The sequence below is a fragment of the Thamnophis elegans genome, chromosome 8 (genome assembly GCF_009769535.1).
Source record: "Thamnophis elegans isolate rThaEle1 chromosome 8, rThaEle1.pri, whole genome shotgun sequence".
In the NCBI taxonomy this organism is placed as follows: domain Eukaryota; kingdom Metazoa; phylum Chordata; class Lepidosauria; order Squamata; family Colubridae; genus Thamnophis; species Thamnophis elegans.
The window spans coordinates 26,840,962-26,864,983 of NC_045548.1; the positions used below are offsets into that span (position 1 = coordinate 26,840,962).

Sequence of the window (24,022 nt, forward strand, 5' to 3'; positions counted from 1 at the left end):
TAGATACATTTGATTGCATCTTCCTTTTAATAGGAATTAAGGGAGTTGTAGTCCAACATTCACACTGTTGGTTATAAGTATCACCATACTAAATATATCAGTGCAAATTTTGTTTAAAACAACTTTTAAAAACTGTAAAGTAACGTAACATTTCATGTCAATAAGCACATTTGGATTTGAGATTTCATAGGTCATCTCATAAAATGGCTTCCATTGAAAAGGGAGCTTAGTTTGTTTACAAATAATTGGTTAGGAAATCATTCTGGACTTGGCCGATCATAAAATTTCATAAATTAAAATTTAAAAAGATATAAATGGTAAACTGGTAATGCCCCCCCCCCTTGCATCCCAGAATGTACTTTGAAGCTGCTAATGTTTCTGCACTCCTCCTGTCTCAGTGCTATCCTAATCTTTAACAAAGCAAATAATGCAAGAACTGGTGTTGGTGATGTAGTATTTCTCTTGTCAAACACGTGAATATAGGTGTAGTCCAACCCAAAGTAGTGTGACAAAAAAGGGAATAGGCTGATAATAATTCTGGTTATATTTCTATATTTATACATATGAATGATTTGCCAGCACAAACACACTACTAGGAACTCTGTAGCCAAGGAGTATGTTTGGGGAAGTGAGCCATATGTTGCTAAGCTTCTGGATACAACTTCTGGTCTCTTCTTGGTTCCATAAAGAACAGCATGGCACTTAAGGTACCGTATCAGGACAAACTTTTGCTAGGGGAATGGAAGAGGTTTATAGGAGTGCACTCATAAACTTTTGAAAATCCATAATTATGGGTAAGCAACCTGTTCTTTTGTGTATTCACTACAGAGGTGGGTTCCCGCCAGTTCTAACCTCTTTTATAGAAGAGGTTCCACAAATCTACAGTGCCGTTTAGAACCGGTTCCAGCTCCCTCCCGCCGCCCGTCCGCACATCATCAAGATGAAGAGCGAGAGGAGGAATTCTGGGAGTTGAAGTCCACAAGTCTTAAAGCTGTCAAGTTTGAACACCACCTTTTTCTAAAGGGTTAGGGGTGTAAAGGTCTTGTAACTTGACAGCTTTAAGACTTGCGTGCTTCAAATGCCAGAGTTTCTGAGCCAACATTTTGGTTGCTAAGCAAGAGCATTGTTAAGTGAGTTTCACTACATTTTACAAGTTGGCCATGCCCACCCAGTCACATGGCTGGCAAGCCACTCCCACCTGGTCACATGGCCAGCAAGTCACTCCCACAAAGCAGGCCACACCTATAGAAGAGATTCTAAAAAAATTTGAAACCCACCACTGATTCACTATGTATGGGTAACTAGGAGACTTACTTTGATGTGAGGCTCATACTTCTGCTAAGAAAAACATGTAATGTGTGCAGGTGTTCCCCAAAATGTATCCTTATGCATTTGAATACCCAAATACTGATGTGTTGTGGAATATATTTTGGCAATAACCAATAGCCTGGATAATGGTAAATTGGTATCTTGAACACAATGGGTAAAAAAATATTAGAAGGTTGCTTTTTCAATACTAAAGGAGAAGGGTATAGCAAAATGATTCAATTTTATCTGCAAAGAAAGCCAGAGCTCACTTAATTTTATAAAGTATGAAACACTTTCATTCAAGCAAACATAGAAAAACTATAAAGACCTAAGAGAAGAGTTCCTACGCAGCTTGTTGTACAAGCCAGCCTTCTCGTAAAAATGATAGGCTAGTAGGAATTACAGTGTCAGTTCAGTGGGGTAATGCTGGATGGAAATCCTGAGATTGCCTGTAAAATGGAATATTGTCCTATGAGTTGTAGCATATCTTCAATAACATAAGAAAACAAGATCCAAAAACATAACTTTCTAGGACACATTAATACTACAACGAGATCTTGAGTAAAGATGAGGAATGATATAAAGCCTTGTTGCAAGACGAAACTGGGTTTCTGTATAGAAATGATTCCTTCCATGGCTGAAAGAAAGCATTTCCCAGGTATATTTTGGGATAGACTAGTGTTGCACAAATGTAGTGGGAATCTTAGGGTGACACAAAAACATCTGGCTGAGCACATCACTAAACAGATGTAGTAATCAAACTAAATTCAATCTACTTGCTTGTACAAATCAAATAATTTCTGAAATGAACAAAGTGAATTTCAATGGAAACAGGCCTGTTTCAGCAGCAAAGCAACAAAAGTGTAGATTCCAGCCATCATCTTTTATATAACAAAAGCTAGTATACCGATGGTTGCCATTTAAACTGTATGAAGATTTAAAAGCACTTTAATGCATGGACAACTTTAGAAATGATAAAACAGCTGAAGAAATTGATAAGAAAGCAGTGATCCTTTGGGAATTAATTGCTCTTGATAGACTAGGTTATCTTTTCAAATTTGGAAGGATTCAACACTACATAAGAATGTTACTGAAACAGGAGATACTAAAAAGATGAAGAAGAAATCAGCACTATCATAGGGTTGGCAGAGGAGTGACAAAAGTAACAGATATAGATAGTTGGAATATACATGGCATTATGATCAGGGTAGACACAGCCAGATCACCCTTCTGTATAAGTGTGCTAGAACACACTGGCACCATTGTTAGCTTATATATTACAAAGACATGATTCAGTGCATCTCATCTTCTGGGGAAAGGCTGAATAGATCCCAGTTAACACAGTTCATTTGAAAAGTAAAGAAAATATTTATCTGAATGGGCAGAAACTGAATTTGCAGAGTAGTGGCAGAAATGGTGTTGCAAAAAAAAAATTGACAAATGTTGTAGTAAGAACCTATGGTGCCAATGACAAGCCACATGGGCACAAAAGAGTTGGAAGTGTTTTTTTCTAGAAGCCAGCCAAAAATGTAACAAATTTCAGTCATGTAACAGCAACCTAGAACTTCCTGTAAACATAATGAGTGTGATACTTCTTTTTCCTGCATTGAAATAACGAGAGAATTAACCTAACAATGCTACTGTTCATGGATGCCACACATAAGAGTGAAGGGCTACCTTGGCCAGGGGTGTCTTGTCAGCAGTGGGAGGAAGAAGATAGTGAAGGTCAGCAAGATGGCAGAGTACAGGGCAACAAAAATGACAGATAGGTGGGTGGAACGGGTTGAATTTCACATAGCAATCACAAATGCCCAACTTTTCAACACATGATTGTGGGGGTGCTGCAACAGCTGTAACTTTGAGGACCAGTCATAACTTTCATTTGTTCAGTAACATTTTAAGTTTGAACAATCACTGAATGAATAGTGATTAAGTGAAGACTACCTGTAGGTAAACTGTTCCATCAACTTAGTTATCGTTACTGCAACCCCAAAACATGAATTAATCCAATTGCATGTTTAATATATTACATCATTTGCCCATGAAGAGATTCTGAACAACTGTAGAATTAGGCGACCTGACACTGTCCAATTGTGTAGGCTTTCGATTCCTTTATGTCCCAAACAGCATGGCAAGGGATTGTGTAGTTGTAGTCCAAAACATTTGGACTGCATGTTATTTATTTATCTACTTATATAAAATAACCACTGTGTCTTAAATGATTATTTTAAAACATATTTCAATCCTTTGGATCATTGTATAGCTTGACTTTTTTTCATAATAACCCCATTCAATGTTTTATACATTTATTTTAAAGTATTTTTTGAAAAATATCTGTTGTTCATTTTGAGATCGTATTAATAAAATTAAAGTATTCATGATACATATTAGTATGTATCAATGCTGGATGGATAATGCTGTGCTTTGTTTACTTTGATCATTTGTACTTTCTAAATGTTACTTAAAATACATTGCTATGTTTTCTAAACACTGATAGAAAATATAGATTTACATAACAAAGGATTTTTTTGCAGCCAGATCGTATTTCAATGTTGAGAAATGTTAATTCTGTTCAAGATACAGCTAAATTCGTTCTGTTTGTGTGTTTGTTAAAATTTTGCTAATGCAGACAGCCTTAAAACCATGTGAGAGGGAAAAATGTGCAAATAAGGGAATAAAGTCAAGGGATTGCTACAATAGATGTGTTTATAGATTTTCTTTCTCTAAATGAACAAATTATAGAACAATATTTTATAATGTATTAAAAGAACTGTACAGAACTCTCATTAAAAGAACTGTACAGAACTGTACCATCCCCAAAATTATAGGGAAGTGCAATTTTCACATTTTGTTCCTTTTTAAAGTCAGTGGCTCTCTTTAGGAAAAAAAATAAAGAAAAATATCTTCTTATTCTGATTAACTTTTGTTTGGCTAACTAATCTCGAGGATGGCTTAATTGGTGTTCCTGCACATTACAGAGTATTGTACTAGGTGATCCTTGTGTTCCTTCAAGATCACAATTTAATGATTCTGTGTAACACAAAAGCCACTCTTTGTACAGTATGCCTTGATCTTAATGCTGTCTGATCTATTGTTTTGGATTATGCGTCTTTTAAATTATCATTTGTCTGAAAAATGCTTAAAATGCAACTCGCGAGAATGTAAATTTGACAATTTAACCTATGATTTTGTTTAATTACAAATTGGGTTTATTTCTTATTCTTGCTTTCTTCTTGGAACCTGGTTATATAACACAGACTGACAGTGAAAGGACTGACACTGCAGCAGATGGTGAAACCACTGCCACAGAGGTGTGTATTATTGCTCTGAATTTGTTGTCAAAGAATGTTTCATGTACTTTAGATATTCTGAATGTTAGCAGAGTTGATAGCCCTTAATAATGAAAGCACTGTAGGATTGAATTGAATTGCTATGCAAAGCAGGCCCTCCCTCAAGTAACCAGGCCCTATGGAGAGGTACGTCCTATGACAGTGCATAAATAGTTTTCTATATGAAAAAGTTTTCCATTAATTTCAGTTATCTGTTTATATAATATACATTCTGGCGACTCCCAAAACATTTTGAGATAGTTTTTAAAACAAATGCATCTGGGTGTAGTTTATCCAGGAGATGTTTCCATATATATTATATATGTTGTTCATTTGATGAGTATGAACTGTTTAAAAACTTCATGATGATTATTATAGTCACTAAATGATTTTTATTAGTAAAATAATATTTTCTTTTTTCCCTACCTAAACAGTCAGATCAGGAGGAAGATGGTGATCTCAAAGCACAGGCAAGTGAAACAATTCCTTGCTTTTTGTGTGTATGTTGTTGTATGTATGGCTAAACTGCTTGTCTTTATTCATATTCCCACAATATTTACAAACATTGCTTAGAACAGCATTTTTTCATTCTTTGAATATTGTGGCCCTTACATTTCCCTTTCTTTTTCAGTTTTTTCAGAATAGTCTGATTAAGCGCATACAGGGTGAAAATGTGTATATCAAACATAGTAATCTTATGTTAGAGGTTGGTATGGGTATATATTAGTGCATGTATTCTATGTGTGTTTTAAATATAGTGGTTAAGGTGTGAATTTGTATATCATGCATGATATGTGCATTTTTACTTGCTAATAAATCAGATGTTAAGATTAGGATTTTCTGTTATACTGTTTTATAGAACTCTGTTGCATACGTATATAGATTTTTTTCAAAGTCTCTTTCTGGAATGTGTGCAAACTATGACTCCCCTAAAAGTATTTGATGCTCACATGAATGAGGACTACTTTACACATTGCATATTAAAGTATGCCCAGTAAATGTTTTCCACCTACAGAGCAATGTACAAAGCACAGGTGCTCATGAAGGCATATTAACCTAGGGTCAGTTGGCAGGGAGTTTGGATTGGCTGGCAACCTCTAACAAGAATCCTACCTAGTGGCAAATGCTCTTGCCACATTGTTATGTGTGAAGTGTCCTAAGAATTTCTGTACACCTCTCCTTAAAACACCAGTTTGCCAAGAGTGTTGTGTTAGTGCTGTGAGACCTAATCTCATCAAGGCTTTTTTGCTGATTAACTTTGAAAATTTATTTCTTTTTCTGTTGTGTTAATTCAAATTTTAAAAAAATGCTGCGCTCCCCTTTCCAAAACCAGGAACTAGATAAAACCCAGGAAGATCTGATAAAACACCAGACTAATATAAGTGAGCTGAAGCGGACATTCTTAGAAACCACTACAGATATCTCAGGGACTAATGAGTGGGAAAAGAGACTTTCAACATCCCCAGTCCGGCTTGCTGCAAGACATGAAGAAGCCCCTATGATTGAACCACTTGTGCCTGACGAGGTGAGTGAATATCTGCCTGTTTTTCAAGAATCTGTACTCCCAACAACCTTCTCATGGATTTTAATGATAGATATCTTGTCCTGTAGACCAAAGAATATAAAGAAAAATCTGAAAAACGTATATTTTTACAGAAGGAAAGCACTGCCTTTCTTGATTCTCAGGTAAAAAGAAAGTTTGTATTTTTTTTACTGAAAGATGCTACATCTTAAAAGTGATAATTTGACAAATACACCACATTTCTTTTCGCAGTGCATTTTTAAAGGCTCGGTTAATATATCACAAAGGTTTCTGATTTAGATTTGTTTTCAGATTTCTTTGCATTTTAGGTTTTCAGAGCTGAGAATCTCATTCTCTGGACATCTGCATATATACATGTTGAAACATCTCAGTGAAAATAATAAGCAATGTTAACTGCCTTTAGAATTCATTTCATTGTAGCATTCATAAAAAATCAGATCTGCTTCTACTATTACAGCAAATATATTTTCCACATGTGTTTACAGTAAAGAAGCATGCTTATCAAAATATTGCTTGAACTTCTTCATTCTTATGTATACAATTTTCATTGTGCAGGCAGAATCTTCAGAAATGGCAGCAAGAATCAAGTCTGTACATAAATATGTTTATATAGAAGTAGGGTAGGATACTGCAGATGAATGTACTTCACCTACTCCTGTATAGCTTGATAGAATTCAGAAGATGCATTTCTTGCGTGAATGGAAATACTATGCTGACTGGAAATGCTCACAAACATTTCCAATATTGTCTACTGTATTTCTATATGTGCATTCAGGGAAAAAGGAGAATAACAGTTGTAAGGTGATCTTACCCTATAAGCTTAAATCATTTTTAAATGAGGAGGTACTGAGCTAGAATGAACTAAAATGAGCTAGAAAAAGAATTCACCATTACCTCTACAAGGTATATGATTATACAAATAGTAGAATTTTGAGGTGCTTTTAGAAAAGCTAAAGTATTTACAAATCTGAAATATTAGAAGGGATCCCAGTGTTACTGTCTTTCACTTGTAATTCTGTCTGATCATCTGCTTTTCATCTCTTTTTCTTAACTAAATGTTGAGGAAAGTGACAAGCTGCACCAGGAATTTTGATTAGTAACGTTATGGACTGTTATTCAGGAGCACTATTAAATATATTCTTGGAAGTATATGAAATTGATGGTTCAGCATATACTTGCAGTTGAATATTCAGAGTATAATGTATTGATTATTTATATAAAGTTATAAAATGCATTATGTAGTGAAGAATTAAAGACTGCTCTGTAACATTTGCAGTATTTTAGAGAGTACAAAATAGTTTAATAAGCAGAATGATTCACTTCCATTTATTTTATTCCCCTCCAAAATATTTTAAATTGTTTCAGGCACATAACTTCTCAGAACCGGGTTTGGAGTATTAAATTACATTTTCAGATGTTTGAGGAGTGTTTCATTTCTCCAAACAGCTCTATTTTGCACTTAAAACAACAGTGTTTTGTATTGAATAAAATTAAAAACTAAATGATTTTCACCCCTTAGCTAGCATTTTTTGAAAATGTGTAAAATATTAATATGGTGCCCCTTGCTGTATTATTTATTAAACTTAGTTGTCACAAGTTGAAATATTTATCTTGCCTTCTGGCTTGTGAAAAGACCTTAGAAATGTGGATGTTAATAAGATAGCTATTGTAATCACCTAAAAGGTGTAATATTTTAGTTTCCTGACATAGAAGTAACCTCTTAGTTGTTCTAATTGAGCTTTTATATTTCAAATGTAGGGCACTGAGGATTGGGTTATTGTAGACAAAGTACCGATTGAGGTAGTTGATGGTGAATCGAAAACCATTGTGACATACAAATTAATGACTGTGAGCAGTAAAACTGGTGACATCCCACCTGAGCTTTTAAAACACAGTATCACTGACATACAGAGCTTTGAGGACTTGGAAGGTGAATTGCTCTCAAAAGATGACAATAAGCAGAAAATGTATACTTTAGGAAAATCCTATGATACTGTTTCTGGGAAAATTGTAACCATGACCACTAAAATAAAAGAAGGAGAAAAAATGCCACCATTTCAAAACACAGATATGGCAATGCCAGAATCTGTGAAAATCATTCCTGTAGTAGCAGAATATGAAATTCTAGAACCAGTAACTGATGAGAACACCAGAAGATTATCTGATGCCAAAAGGAGGGTCTCTGAGTCCTTGACACCTATTAAAGAAGCAGACTCCCGACTCCAAAGTCCAGAAGAAGAAAATGGGAAAAAAACACTGAAGGCAGATCAAGATTTGCAGTTGCCCGATACGCTGGGAAGTGTACAGACAGCCAAAGCTGAAAAATCGCTGGAGAGTGAGCAACTTGGTTGGAAAACTAAACCTGAAAGGAAACATGGCAGACAGCCACCTTTTACCATTGCTACTGCTCACTATGTCACTGAGTCATCAGCATCAAGAGTAGTGGTAACATACAACTTTGACCCAGTTTAACAAAGCATGACTTTTTAAGACAATATTCTGCACTACCCTGCCTCTTAGTCCTTTTTGCTGCTTGGCTTTATTTTAACAACAGCCAACCCAGCTTTTTTATTATTTCTTCATGATTTAAGTCAATTAACACAATACAAAGCTGACATTAGGCATTTAAACTAAAGATCAGTCTTACTGAAATGTAGTATGCCGCTATTGCTTGTTTTTGAAGAGAAAATAATGCTTTACAAGACCAGCAGAATCCTAGTGCTAACCACTTGCTTGTTTGTATTACTGCTTATATATTCAGTACAGACTTGTGCTAATTTATTTTCCATTATTTTCTCTTTGTAAGCCTGCCACATTTCCTCCTCTCCTTTGTCTTTATTTGTGTCAATTAACATAAACTTTGTGTGTGTCTGTTTCTCTTTCTGTGTCCATATGCCTATGACTATATATTTCTCTGTCTGTTTAGACAAAACAACTCTCCGATGAAAAAACTTTGGATGGTTCTGGTATCTTCACTTTAATAGAATCTGCAAGAAAACCAACTGAGTTCATAGGAGGGGCTACAGCTACTTCACATAGCTGGGCACAGGTGGCCATCTGATTCATCTTTAGATTTTAGTTATTATCTCTTGATGGGTCATAGTATTATTTATGGCAACACTTAGTTTTCCTTCATTATTTTGCACATTTTTAGGATCTTCATGGAAAACATTAATGCACATGCTGGATACTTTCCCTTCCTAAAACTGTACATTTAAACTTGAAGAAATTCAGAAATGGGAGGTAGTAGTTAAATTTGCTATTCTTGAGATAGAATGTAAGTGAATGAAAGATAAAATTGGACTTCATATTTATTAATGATATGCAGATATCCAGATTTAAAGGGCAGAATATAATTTGGAACATGCAAGAATGTGAATGTACATGTCAAATACATCTTAAGGCATTTGCATCTTTTTTCTAATCACATGATCATGCTACAGCATGATCTAATTTGGTTTAAGTTACTTCTGAAGCATTTTATATTTTAATAGGTAGTCCAAGCATGCCATGTGTAAATCCAAATCACATTTTGCCCTTCAAACTGAGGTCTCCTCAGAACCCTAGTCCTTATAACAGAAATCACATGGAATTTCTGAGCACTTGGATCACCTGCACACAAAGTAAAAGCATGCAAAACAAACCCTTGATCAAGTTTGATGGTTTTTAATTGTAGATTTTACACATTAGCTTTTTAATATTAACTTGCTTTTCCTGCAGCGAACAGAAACAAAAACTGAGGAGGAAAAGAAAGCAGAGGAGCAACAGCAGGAAACCATCAAGAAGGTTGTGCAGGAAACTTTAATAGTCAAGGAGAAACATGTAATGAGTTTGCATGCAAGTGAGGATGCTGCTAAATTGGCTGGCCTTCAGCTGGATGCTACAGCACAGACAATATCTCATGTGGCTTCTAGCATTAAAGGGAAAGAGGGCTCTGCTCTCACTGAGGGGGCTAAAGAGGAAAAAGCTGCAACCCAGCAGGAAGAAACTGCTACTATTTCTCATGATCTACAAGAGGAACAGAGTAAATCAGCCCATATTTTGAATACACAAGAAAGCAAACCTCTTTTTGAGGTAATTAAACATGTTTAATTTGCTGATTCTGAACAAAAAGATAAACTACCATTTACTTCTTTAAGGAAGTTATGCAATGCATCTAACATTGTTATTGTGAGCAGTTTGTTTCTTAAGGCAGCTTCACACGTGTTTGTTCTTCACTTGTATGGCTTGCAAGCTCAACTTGTCCTTTTCATTAATTGTCACTATTTGGTTTAGTATGAGATTTAAATGAGGCAACATGGTTACTATATGGTTATGGCTAGCAGCCTGAATAATTGTAGTTGCGAGTATAGTCAGGACTTCCCTTGGTGTGTGAACACACACTAAGTTAATGTAAAATAGCACATAGTTCATCTGGAAGGCATATGCATCCAAGGCAGGATGCAGAAATTCTCTTTCATAGTGATATCTGCTGCTTCATTTTCTTCCATCTGGCCCAACTGGTATACATGCAGATGTTTAAAATAAAGTTTGCTTTTCCCCTTTAACTTCTGGGACTCTTTGAAGATTATGTTGAATGTTTTAAAAAATTTTAAAAAATAAAGGAAACTACACAATGCTTCTTTACATGCATGATGTTTTGATGCTTGTTGCAATGGTTTTTACATTTATTATTTTCTTTTGATTTATTTTTAGCATCATATGCACTCTTTAAGAAACATTTTGGATTAAGTAATACAGCTTAATGCTGATACTAGAACATATTTTATTAGAGCGAAGAGTGAAGTGTAATATTTCATGGAAAAATTACTACCTGTGAAATTATCTAATTTCAAATGTGAAAACACTTCCCAACTCATTTATTAGAATATTCTAATTGTAAACTGTCATATATGCAATCTTTTCAACCCTGTTTTAACTATTTAAAGAAAAATAAGCTTATGTAAATTTGGATTACAACAAAATAAATTTAAGCTTTAAATGAAAAAAGATATATGCTATTTAAATATGTTCTCAATTTAATATAAATCATGATAAAAATTCTGTTTAGGTGTAAGTTTAAGACATTTCTTTTTATGCAAGAGCATTCATTTACATTTTACTCTGGAATACTAGAAAATCAAACAATTTTAATGTGTCCTACGTTTACATTTCATTGGAACAGTCACCCATTGTGAAGACTGAGGCAGTCAGTTTTGACAGTGCTTCTCTGGGTGGAGAGAAATCGGAAATTTCTATGAAAGAAGCACCTGTTGTCCATACTGAAACAAAAACTATTACATATGAATCCTCTGAGGTAAGGTACTAAAATAATAATAGAATAATAATAATAATAATAATAATAATAAATTGTAAGAAAATTGTAAGAACAGAAAAACGAACTTGAATATGGTCTGGATTGATTACAAAAAGGCATTTGACTCACTGCCACATAGTTGGATCATAAAATGCTTAGAAACAACTGGCTTAGCAAAAATATTACATCCTTTACTGAAAAGGCGATGAAACAATGGAGAACTGAGTTGGCAGTAGGGAATGAGATCTACGGAATGGTTAATATCAAGCGAGGAATTTTCCAGGGTGATTCACTTTCACCTCTTCTCTTCATCATCGCAATGATCCCACTATCAGTAATTTTTAAAAAAATGAAATTAGGCTACCAAACAGCCAAAGAAGCTGAAAAAATTTCGCATTTACTATATATGGATGATTTGAAACTCTACGGAAAGTCAGAAATAGAAATCCAATCATTGACAAACACAGTCCGAGTATTCAGCACCGATATTTCAATGCAGTTTGGCATGGAAAAATGCGCCACTGTATCCATAAAAAAGGGCAAAATCACTGCATGTGAGGGAATTGAAATACCCAATGGCCAATTAATTAAATGCAAAGAAAATGAAGCCTACAAATACTTAGGCATTCTGCAGTTGGATAACATCAAGCATGGAGAAGTAAAAACTATTGTCAGGTGAGAGTACACCAACAGAGTTAGGAAAATTTTGAAATCTAAACTGAATGGTGGAAATACAATCAAGGCCATAAATACCTGGGCAATACCAGTTATAAGATACACAGCTGGTATAGTTAACTGGACACAAGCTGATTTGGACCTTTTGGACCGAAAAACCAGGAAACTAATGACAATGCACTACAGTTTACATCCACGTGGTGATACTGATAGACTATATCTGCCCCGAAAATCAGGTGGCAGAGGATTATTACAAGTGAAGCAAACAGTTGAAGAAGAAAAACATGCACTGGCTGATTATTTAAAAGAAAGTCAAGAACATCTATTAATCGAAGTAAAGAACAAAAATCTGCTGAAGGCCCAACAGACGAAACAAGAATACAGAAAAGATGTGATAAAATCAAGAATGGAGAGTTGGCAGAACAAAGCACTGCATGGCCAATTTCTGAAAAAAATAAAAGATAAAGTGGACAGTGAACAAACTTGGTTATGATTAACAACAGGTACATTAACGAAAGAAACAGAGTCACTAATCCTGGCTGCGCAAGAACAAGCTATCCGCACAAATGCCATCAAGGCCAAAATCGAAAAATCCTCTGATGATGCCAAATGCAGACTTTGCAAAGAAGCTGATGAAACTGTTGATCACATACTCAGCTGCTGTAAAAAAAATCGCGCAGACTGATTATAAATTGCGGCACAATTCAGTAGCACAAATGATCCATTGGAATTTGTGCAAAAATTATAATATTAAAACAGCAACAAACTGGTGGGAACATCAGCCTGAAAAAGTCACAGAAAATCAGATGGTCAAGATCTTGTGGGATTTCCGTATACAAACCGACAAAATACTGGCGCATAATACACCCGACATCACACTGGTTGAGAAAAATAAGGTCACAATCATAGACATCGCAATACCAGGTGATAGCAGGGTCGCCGAGAAGGAACATGAAAAAATCACAAGATACCAGGACTTAAAAATCGAAATTCAACGACTATGGCACAAACCAGCAGTGATAATTCCAGTGGTAATTGGCACACTGGGTGCTATACCAAAAGCACTGGAATTACATTTAAAACAGTTAAAAATTGACAAAATCACCATCAGTCAAATGCAAAAAGCCGCACTGCTTGGATCTGCACGCATATTACAAAAATACGTTACGACGTCCTAGGCCCCTGGGTGGGGCCCGACTAGTAACCAATGCCAAATCCGGCGAAACAACTGGCCGCTGTGATACAATTGTATAATAATAATAATAAAATGTTTGCTAACTTTACACAAATAACTCCAATATTGAATGCATTTATCATTTCATATTATTTTTTCTTAGGTGGATTCTAGTGCTGACTCTGAACCAGGAGTTCTGATGAGTGCACAGACTATTACTTCTGAAACTACTAGTACTACAACTACTACACATATCACCAAAGTAGGTGTATCAGAAATTTGTTATAATATAGGCATAGGATTATTGTTAAATATATAAATATCTGAGTGAAACAACTGAAGTAATCATTTATTTGTTGATCATTAAATAGAAGCCATAGCTAAGTATGCTTTTTATGGCTTAGTCTTTTTCTTTTTTAAACGTATTTTAATGCTTTAAAATGTAGCACATAAAGAATAAATTAAAAACTGATCCGAAGTTCTTTATAAACCAATTCCAAATTTTAGGAATAATAGTCAACACCACATTGACATCTTTTAAGTTTTAACTCCCTTAACAATGTTGAGAACATTAAACCCTTACAGAATTTCCTGGAGCATATATCCAAATCAGTGGTGGGTTTCAAACATTTTTGGAACCTAGTCTGTTGGTGTGGCCTGCTTTGAGGGAGTGGCTTGCCAGCATGTGACCAGGTGGGACTGGCTTGCCGGCCATGTGACCGGGTGGGAGTGGCCAAGGTGATGTCAGCATTCCCATTCAAGATAGAGGTATAAATTATACAGAAAAGAGTCATCTATACACCTGAATTTAACTTCAAAGCAGTGATAACAACTTAAATTCATTAAATAATAATGTTTGTTAGGGCTATGCACTGTTTTTGAATATATAGGAATGTAAACCCCAGAGCATCTACTTGGTACTTTTTAAAGCAGCAGCACCTTTTTTCTGGATTCATGAAATATCTACTTTAAAGAGTTGTGGGTGGGATACTATATTTACAGTCTTGTATTCTCTTCAGTACTTTGTTTGGAACAGAATCCAAAGTACCATGCAGTCCTAGCATTTGTACTAAAGCTAGGCAAGTTATTTTACAGGGCTCTGAGCACTCCTCCAGATCTGGTCAATGAAGCAGATGTTTCAAAGTACTCCCACAACTTTCCAATGCTTTGAAATCCCACCAAATGATTTATAACAAGCCTATTTCATAATTTCTTCTATATGGCAATCAAGGTGGTTTTGCATATAGTTCACAGGTGGTCTATTTTCCAAGAGGGCCAAGAACTGCCTTTCCTAGATTGCACCTTTAGCTTCCTTGAATGTTAACACACCTTCAGGCCATTCATATATAGACTAGCTCTGATCCTGGAACCATATCACATGCTTTATATATTAATATCATATTCAACGTAATCATTATTGCTAAAAAAACAGGCAGCAATTAGAGTAGTTTGTAACAAAACATGGGCAAGAAACAAGAAGTTGATTCACCACCACCACCACCCCTATTTTAGCTTATTTCTGTCTTATCTAATATTTTCCTGCAATTCTTCCATAATCCAGACTACTAAAAAGAGTTCTACATAATGATACTTTTAAAATAAGTTTGATGTCCAACAGATTTCCTACTTATTAATATGAACAGGTTCTGGCCTGTTGCTTAAAAAAATAAATTCATAAATATATCCCCAATAAAAAAGAATAGTATGTTGGAGTACTGAAAAACTCAGCCAAATGGGAAAATCCAAAGAAAGAAATATTGGACTTCCTGCTAAGAAGTAACAATTTATATATAGTATGCACAATTCTTTTAGTTAAATTATTACTGAACAACTTATAATAGTTGCATCAAAGTATTATTCTAAGATATTTGCCACTACTACCCTACTTCCTAGATGTTCACTATTGTCTCCCACCCACCCTCCAAGATTTAAGGGCATGTGAAACAGTTTTGATGAAAGTTGCATGATATGAAACTTCTCTCCTTTGAAATAATGTTTGGTTTTAATTCTCTAATGAATCAAAAGGAATGTTTCATGCTTCCTTGTTACACAGCATTTGTTTTAGCTTTCCATAGCTCTCCCCAAAACCAATCAAGGAAGATAAAACCACAGAAAACTAATACTGTTGTGCACAGCTTTGCACTAAATTATCTGTATAGTAAGCCAAAAATAGTTTAAGATTATAATTAGCCCACCTGTTTCCCCCATTAATATGCAAATACATTTTTTCTTGTTCAGAGACTGCATGAGAGATTTCCCAGTCCTTGCCAAATATCACACATCCACATAAAGGGAGCAGCAACTCTTCTGTGAAGGGGGGGGGGGGAATTCGGCTTCTCTCTGCCATTTAAAGGCTGCAGCAGGGAGAATCCCAACTTTTTTCCTCTCCCTCCATTCACAAAGGAGCTACAGCTCCCTTTATGCTCCTCCTGGCCTCCTCCCTCCCGGGGAACCCACCTGAAAGGGACAGGCAGGCTGCCACAGCTTCGCTGAGAAGACATTTCTCAGAGAGAAACTTCTCCGGTCCGGCTGCACCCGAGCAGGTGGAGCGCCTGTGCGACCGGAGCAACCACGTGGCTCACCTGCATTGGCTGGCTCCCTGGCGACGGGTGGGCAGTTGCGGGCGCTCCACCAGCTCGGGTGCAGTGGACCGGAAAAGTTTGCGTGGCACTGGCAGGCAGATTCTAGGACGCCTGCCCGCCGGTAAGGGACCTCCCCGGACAGTGCTTTTCTGAGCATGGGGACATGGACGGCACAAACTACTGTGTGTCTCCCCGTGCCCAGAAAAGCGATTCCGTTTAAGTCCTTTGCTGGCAGACAGATTCTAGGATGCCTGCCTGCCTGCCAGTAACAGACCTCCATGCACAGCGCTTTTCTGAGCACGGGGAGACGGACGGCGCAAACTACTGTGTGTCTCCCCATGTTCAGAAAAGCAATTCCATTTAAGTCCTTTGCTGGCAGGCAGGTTCTAGGATGCCTGCCCGCCAGTAAGGGACCTCCACACACAGCGCTTTTCTGAGCACGGGGAGACGGACAGGTTAGGCGTTCCGGAACTTACTTCCAAGTCCACCAGTGGAACCTCCTCTCACCGGATCGGTAAATTTCACCATCCGGTTCTCCCAATCCGGTGCTAACTGGCAGAAACCCACCACTGATCCAAATCATATGCAGATGGCCACCTGTGCCCAGCTATGTGAAGAGTACTGTATCTTCAGTATAAATAAATTACTATCACTTTTTAAATGTCCAGTGATCAGTCTACCCAATAAATTCTAAAAAGTGTTTCTGATGTAATTTCTATTTAATATTATGAGAGTTTTTTTTACCGTTGAGATCAGAAACTTGTTCCTATTGCACATGCATGTCGTGTATTTTCGCATTTGGTATTCTGAAAATTAAACAGCATATCAACCATCAAGCTGCCTTTAAAATGAAAGCATGGAACATAGAGGCAAAAACGTTCTAATTTCCCAGAGGGGGGAAAAGTAGTAAACTTCCTTTGACCGTATCTTGAGGCCTTAGTTATTTTTTTTCCCCCTTTAAGACAGTGAAAGGAGGCATTTCAGAGACAAGAATTGAAAAACGAATTGTGATAACGGGTGATGCAGACATTGACCATGATCAGGTATGATGTGTAAGCTTATAAAATTAGCTCCAAATTAGTCTATTTTCTGTAAACTTAAAAGTCTGTTTTAGTGCCAGCAGGTCTTTAAAATATATTACAATTCAGTTCAAATGTAAAATGTCTGTTTTGAATCACATTTCTTCATTTGGAAATTGTAAATTTAATCATGAATCTCTCTTCACCTTGCTACTGATCATGCATGTTCCACCCCCTTTTCCTTTCTGCCCTTCTGTGGTTTCCTTATGCTAGGCGCTGGCTCAGGCAATTAAAGAGGCCAAAGAGCAGCACCCTGACATGTCAGTGACCAAAGTAGTGGTACATAAAGAGACAGAAATCACACCAGAAGATGGGGAGGATTGATACAGGTAAGAGGAATAGATTTTTTCCAGGCACTCATAGACTGGCATGTGACAAAGATCATTCCTTCTCCTTGAACCCATCATTAATCGTTTCTATTTATTCTTTCTGGCATTTTGTACTCTCTCTTGTTCAAAAAAAAAAGAGAATGATTTGGCTATTTAGATTAACTTTATGGAATAGAACATTTTTTGTTTATGTTAATGCCAGTTAGAGAAATAGGAGAAACCCATTTGCTTGTGTCTGCTTGCTGGTTGCTATGCATATTCCATGAAATAGCTCTGTAAGTTGATAGTCCTGAAGATTGCTTATGGAAAGTTTGTGGGCAAAGAAAGCATTTTTCTCTAATTGTAAAATACTGTTCTGCCTGAGAAAGCTTGCAAGTATGTTGAACTGAAATACCAGTATTTTAAGTTTTGACTGTAAAGTTGTTTGTGAATAACCTTTTTTAAACTGTTCATTTTTCTACGTTTCCTAATAAGTTCTGGCAATTTTTATGATTGTTTCTTAAAAGGAGACAATAACATGCAATTTTTTGCTGCTGTGATTGAATAAAAGCATGCCGACAAATTCTTGCTAAATTAGCATTGGAGTGTTAAATGCAGCTACTATATGCATGTGCTAGAATATGTTTGGCATACTAACCTGCTATTGCAAGATTTAGTGATACTTGTACTCTCTACAAAAGCTGAATTGTGTGTAAAAAAGAAGAGATGGCTTTTATTTTGTTTGAACTGCTTGTATAATCTTAATTTCAAAAATGTTTTCCTTATGTCCATATAAATTATGTGTTATTACATTAAATATTAGCATTTTCAAAAATCAGTTGCTGTTGCTTTAGCAATATGTGAGGAAGTTGAAAATAAGAGAAGGAACAAAGAAAGATAAGTCTTGGAGGAATTATTTATAGAAGAACATTTGGGAATTACAAATACTCTATTTATTGTATTTTTCGGAGTATAAGACACACACACACACACACCCAAAAAAAGAGGGTGAAAGTTTGGGTGTATCTTATATACCGAATGTAGCCCTGCCCAGCCACCAGCCTTTGGCCTCTGCCTCCCAGCAATTTACCTCCTTGCAGCAAACGGGAAAAATGGAGCTTGCGGAGGCAGCAATGGGCTATGGCAATCCTGCAGCCTGAAACCGCTAATCATCGGGAAGCCCATGCTGAAACTGAAATTGAAAGTGAAATGGGCTGTTTGCTGCAAGGATGCCAAGAATTTAATCTGAAACATTTTTTATAAATATAGATTTGCAGTCAAAAGGCTCTCATTACAATAATATAATTGTATAGATTTTCAGAAAATAGAGATTTGACCTCAACTTACTAGTTTTATGACTCATTGAAGAAACCTAGAGTTCTTTTGTATAGAAATATTTTCTTTTTTTTACTTTATTATTCAAGATTTATTTTTATTTAGATTTATTATTGATGGAATTTAACTATACTCTTTCTACTGCAGGATTAGAGTAGCTTTCTTATGAACTTCATCAATGGGAATATCAGAGCCTATATGGAGTCTTGGTTCTAACCCAGTTGACGCATCTCTCCAGAGAAATTTTCAATATGGAAGATTTTGATTTTAATTGCTAATTAAGGACACTGGCAGAAATTCCCCAGTTACAGCAATTTGAATCAGCTTTAATAATCTAATAATTGCATGAAACGTCAAATTACAAAAAAGCAGCATTTTTATTTTCCTAAATCAACTTTACATCTAAATGGCACGTTCATCAACAGTTAAAACAATTGTATTATGCTACACATAAAACAGCTCATGCCTTTACTATTATTGAAAGTCTAAACACAGTTTCTTGGGGTGCGCAAAGTTTTGTTTAGGGAAAATCAAGATCACACTACAATATTAGAAGCTGTACAGGTACTATATATATATGTTTTATTACATTAAATGTGCCAATAACATACTTTATTCAACAAATAATTTGAATCATATACTTGTTATAATTTGTTATTATTCTTGTTATATAAACAATGGTGAATCTCTAATCTTATTTAAATGCTTATAAAATATGTTTTGTTTCTCTGATTTGGAACCCTTAATAGCTAATGATTTTTAGGATTGTTAAAATTAGAAATCCTGCCGTCACTTTTCTAAAGTCTCAATCTATACATTTGCATTGTGATTATTTTGAAGAAATTGTATGTTTTCTTTAGCATCTCAAGTTCTTCTGAAATGTGATTTTTCAAAACCAAGTTGTCCACTCTCAGAGAAAGATGTTTCTTTTGCAAGTCTAGTCAGTGTTCCTTACTTAGGTCAGAGTTAAGCCTTAAACCATACAGAACACTTACAAAACATTATTTCATTTTTATTATCACATCAATCTAAACGGATCCTATGTTCTTTATGCTGTCAGTTTCATCACAATACATGGCGAATGTATGTTTCTGCATAGTAAAATAAAAGTGGTAAATGCACCTAAGTTTGTACTGGTCTGTGTCAAAATGTTTTTGCTATATTTAAATGTTGCTACTATTTGTATAATATCAAAGGCATTTATTATGTTAAAGAGATGTTCTTTCATAAAATTTCAATATGGTTTAGGTAGATAAAGTAGATCAGGGAAAAATGAAAGAAATTGTAAAAACTAATTCTGTTGTTCAGTTTTGTACATAGAACTTCAATTTGATTTCTTCTGTATTATATATCTATGTAATGTGTTTCATGTAAGTTTAATGAGAAACATGATCAACTAAATATTTTTGAGCATTAGCTTTAAAAAATAGTTTTGTATTTTATATTCTAAATCTAGCCAAAATGCTCTAAATGCTATATTGCAAGAATTCAATATGTGTTTTGTGATCAATCAGTGAAATGCTGAAGTATTGTGCCTTTGATGTTTGAATTTAGTTGCTCATTCACAATTCAAGCATGATATCTTTCACTGAAGAGAAGATGTAATAAACTTCATTTAATAGGCTTTGAAATAATAGAGTACCTAAAATGTTATTTTTGTCAATAATAACAGTATACACACAGCTCAAGTGCAGGAACTTTGAACAAAGGCTAGAATAGAAGCATTTCTTCAAAGAAAGGGATAGAATAGAATAAGTATTTTGAAATAAAAAAGACAATTTATAGAGAAAACATATAGGGTCTTTTGCAGGTATAGAGCCACATGTCCAGTTTATATGTTCAGTGCCTACCACATATTATATAATTATAAACCAAATGACAGTAAGAATTAATTTGTGGCTAAATATTTTACTCTATACACAGCAATACATCATAAACTTTTACTCACATTGTATTCTTATTGTAGAAGCTTTCAATTCTGACAAAGTTGCTTTATTGTAAGTACGATCAAAGCCATGTAATTCAAAAGATTAGTCCATTGCAGAACACAAAAACCAACCATAATTATAGCATCCATTTTCTCCAGTTTAAGAAAAGGGCCTTCTCCAGAGGCCCTTTTTTCCTCTCCCCGTTTTTATAAATGGAAATGAGGCCATTCTCTTCCTAGCCTTGATAGTGGAAGAATATGTCCCCTCAGAGAACCATTCAGGTTCTTACTTTAGCTTCAGCCTTAAAAGTAACCACTATAGGTGCAATGTTGTAATAATCAGGTTTAAAAAAGGTCAGGCTATTATAACAAATTGTGGATGTTTTACCATTCAGAAAATTGGCATAGCTTGCCAAGTCAAAATATGCTTCTATTTGACATGCTAGTGGTTTTGGCCATGTTCATGATACTTAATATATGGGAAATACTTTATTTGTATTTACTGATCTTCAAATAACTTTTGATTTGGTTAAATGTGATAATTTATTTTTAAAGAGCCCTAGTGGCGCAGTGGTTAGAATGTAATATTGCAGACAATCACTGCGCACAGCCTGCAGTTCGATCCTGACAGATGGCTCAAGGTGGACTCAGCCTTCCAAAGTTGGTAAAATGAGGACTCCGATTATTGGGAGCAAAATGCTGACATTGTAAACTTCCCCAATAGAGCTATAAAGCATTGTGGTATATAAGTCTAAATGCTACTGCTAAAGCTAAAACCTTTTAAGAGTTATTTTTCATAATTTATTGATTACTCATATCTTTAAAATTAGTACAAAATAGATGCTTAGTTTATTCAGCATATTCTCCAAAAAGTTTCAATATATGCATCTTCAGGCTGGGTTTGGGTCTTAAAGTGTGATCGGAGTTGCCATCTTTCTATAAATCTTGGGGGGTGGGGGGAGAGTTCTGGCTTTATTTCAGTAAGTGGAATGATTGGTTGTGTGGTTGTATCATGATTGGTAGATTGGTCCTGGCTGTGTGACTATTGTTGTTTCGTGTTGTAGCAGCCTGTGTGGTGGGTGGGGCTTGTTTGTTGACTAGGGCTGGTTTCCAGATGTCTGGTAGGCGGGAGGTATCGTTATGTTTATTCATGTTGTGGGGCTGTATCTCTGTTTCAATAGCGTCCATAATTATTCTCTTGTTGAAGTGTTCTGTTTTGGAGATTAATATGTATTAATCTCCAACGGATTCCAAAGAAAAACAATTACCAACCTAATCCAAAGGGAGAATCCCCCCAAAAGCCAAGACACAGAACAGGACAACGGTATCGCTCTCCTCCCTTACATCAAAGGCACCACAGATAAAATCAGCAAAATTCTCCACAAACACAATATCAAGACCGCCTTTAACACTGACCAAAAAATAGCCAACATCTTATGAAAGACAAAATCCAGCTAGAAAACCAAGGAGTCTATGAAATACCATGCAAAATCTGCCCTGCAACATATATAGGACAAATGAACAGGAGAATAAATGCATGCATCGCAGAACACAAGAACACAATAAGAAAAAGAGAAAAAACGTACTCCCTTTTCCAGCACCTTAAAGCTACAGGACATGAAATTAATTTTGAAGGAACCAGGTTAATCTCCAAAACAGAACACTTCAACAAGAAAATAATTATGGAAGCTATCGAAATAGAGAAACACCCCCACAATATGAATAAACGTGACGATACCTCCCGCCTACCAGACATCAGGAAACCAGACCTAGTCAACAAACGAGCCTTACCCACCCAGGCTGCAACACAAAACAACAATAGATACACAGCCAGCACCAATCTACCAATCATGATACAACCACACAACCAATCATTCCACTTACTGAAACAAAGCCAGAATTCCACCACCCCCCACACCAAAATTTATAGAAAGATGGCAGCTCCGATCACACTTTAAGCCCGAAACCAGCCTGAAGATGGCGACCTTGCTGAAACGTTGCCAAGACAATCTCAATCTTACACAGAAAAAGAAAACTATATATAAGATATAATTGTAAACATTTTACAGAGGATTAAATTCTACTTAAAATAATTCACAAGAAAAACCCATTTTAGATTTGAGGGTATCTATTCCCAAAAGCCTCTGAATCAAAGGATAAGTCATTTGGATGTTATGTAAATTAAAGAGTTTGTATTGGAGTTGTGTCTATTTCATATATCATAGATCAATACTCTATTGTGTCCAAAGTCCATTTAGTCAAAGAAAGATAAATTAAGGTTGCAGTCTACTTGCAAGTAAACCAGCAAATGCTTGTGGTTTATTAAAATTATTGCTATAAATCCTTAAATATTCCTCTAACACACCAGAAGTTATCCTATCCGACTTACTATTATAATTGGGCTCGATGCTCATCCAATCATTTTTTTTTCTTGCTTTGAGCTTCATATTTGTGCATGACATTCGTTCTTTGCAGCGCAATCATCTTTCTATAATGAAAAATAAAAAAAACTAATCTCTTAAATCATTTTTATCCTAGTCCACTGTGTTTCAGTTTGGAATGTAGCAGCTCTATCTGAAGGTTTGAGTGTTGAAATAGTCCTTTCATTCAAAGAAGAAAAACCCTTTAAACATTTCAAGGAACTTGGAAACAGCTGCAGTCTCTTGTTTCTCTCTTCAGGGCCTCAAAAATACTGGTAGTTCATGTTGTATGTTACTAGAGCTTGCAAAAATAGGCCCAAGCACTAAAAGTTTTAAACAATTTTAAAACACAAAAGGTCTTTCCCATTTGTATAAATAAAATTTGTAGTTTGGTCAACCAATAGATTGTAGGGAACAGTTCAATAATCTTAATATTCAATTTACTAACTAAACTGTTTAATTCTTAAAATTTCATTTTCTTAAAAAATAATAATAAAACTCTTGGCTTTCTGAATACTCCAGCTTAGTTTCTGTAGGATCAATTTCTTCTTTCCTGATATTTTTTACCTGGCCCTAAGGGTATGTTTGAAGGCAAGTTAAAGAAAGAAAAGGTCAGGTGTTCTTTTTGATTATATAAGTAGCAGTGTTACAAGAGATGTGAAGTGCACATGCACTCTGGCTAAGCTGAAACAAGGAAGATTGATTGATGCCGCTCAAACAGGCAAGGATGTTTCATATTCAGAACAAAATCCTGAAATCTGTGTTGTACTTGGAACACTCAACTCATATAACAAGCTGCATTGAATTTAAAATATGCTGGAAAATGGCTACCTTGAAGTGACTGGAATAGCAAAGTGCTAAAATATACTAGCAAAAAGTACTGTATATCCAAGATTGGTGTCTCGTGAAACTAGATATCATGGTTTGTATAATAAAGCTATAACTACATTAGTCATTTTGCAAGACAAGAAACAGTATTATGACTGTTAAGTGTTGCAACAAATTACTGAAATACTACAATTCTAACCACATGATTAAGAAATATG

At 35.5% G+C, this 24,022-nt stretch overlaps 1 protein-coding gene across 1 annotated transcript in view; it reads left to right on the forward strand.

Annotated features, from left to right (window-relative positions):
- EPB41L3 (erythrocyte membrane protein band 4.1 like 3) overlaps nt 1-20,663 on the forward strand; it is a 95,354-nt gene extending 74,691 nt beyond the window's left edge. The window contains exons 13-22 of the mRNA XM_032223316.1: nt 4,566-4,619; nt 5,072-5,107; nt 5,971-6,162; nt 6,249-6,323; nt 9,901-10,254; nt 11,345-11,476; nt 13,489-13,587; nt 16,870-16,950; nt 17,200-17,315; nt 18,777-20,663. Of these exons, the coding sequence (XP_032079207.1) occupies nt 4,566-4,619; nt 5,072-5,107; nt 5,971-6,162; nt 6,249-6,323; nt 9,901-10,254; nt 11,345-11,476; nt 13,489-13,587; nt 16,870-16,950; nt 17,200-17,310 (1,134 nt within the window). The 3' untranslated portion in view covers nt 17,311-17,315; nt 18,777-20,663. The remainder of the gene's footprint in view (nt 1-4,565; nt 4,620-5,071; nt 5,108-5,970; nt 6,163-6,248; nt 6,324-9,900; nt 10,255-11,344; nt 11,477-13,488; nt 13,588-16,869; nt 16,951-17,199; nt 17,316-18,776) is intronic.
- Nucleotides 20,664-24,022: the final 3,359 nt, after the last annotated feature.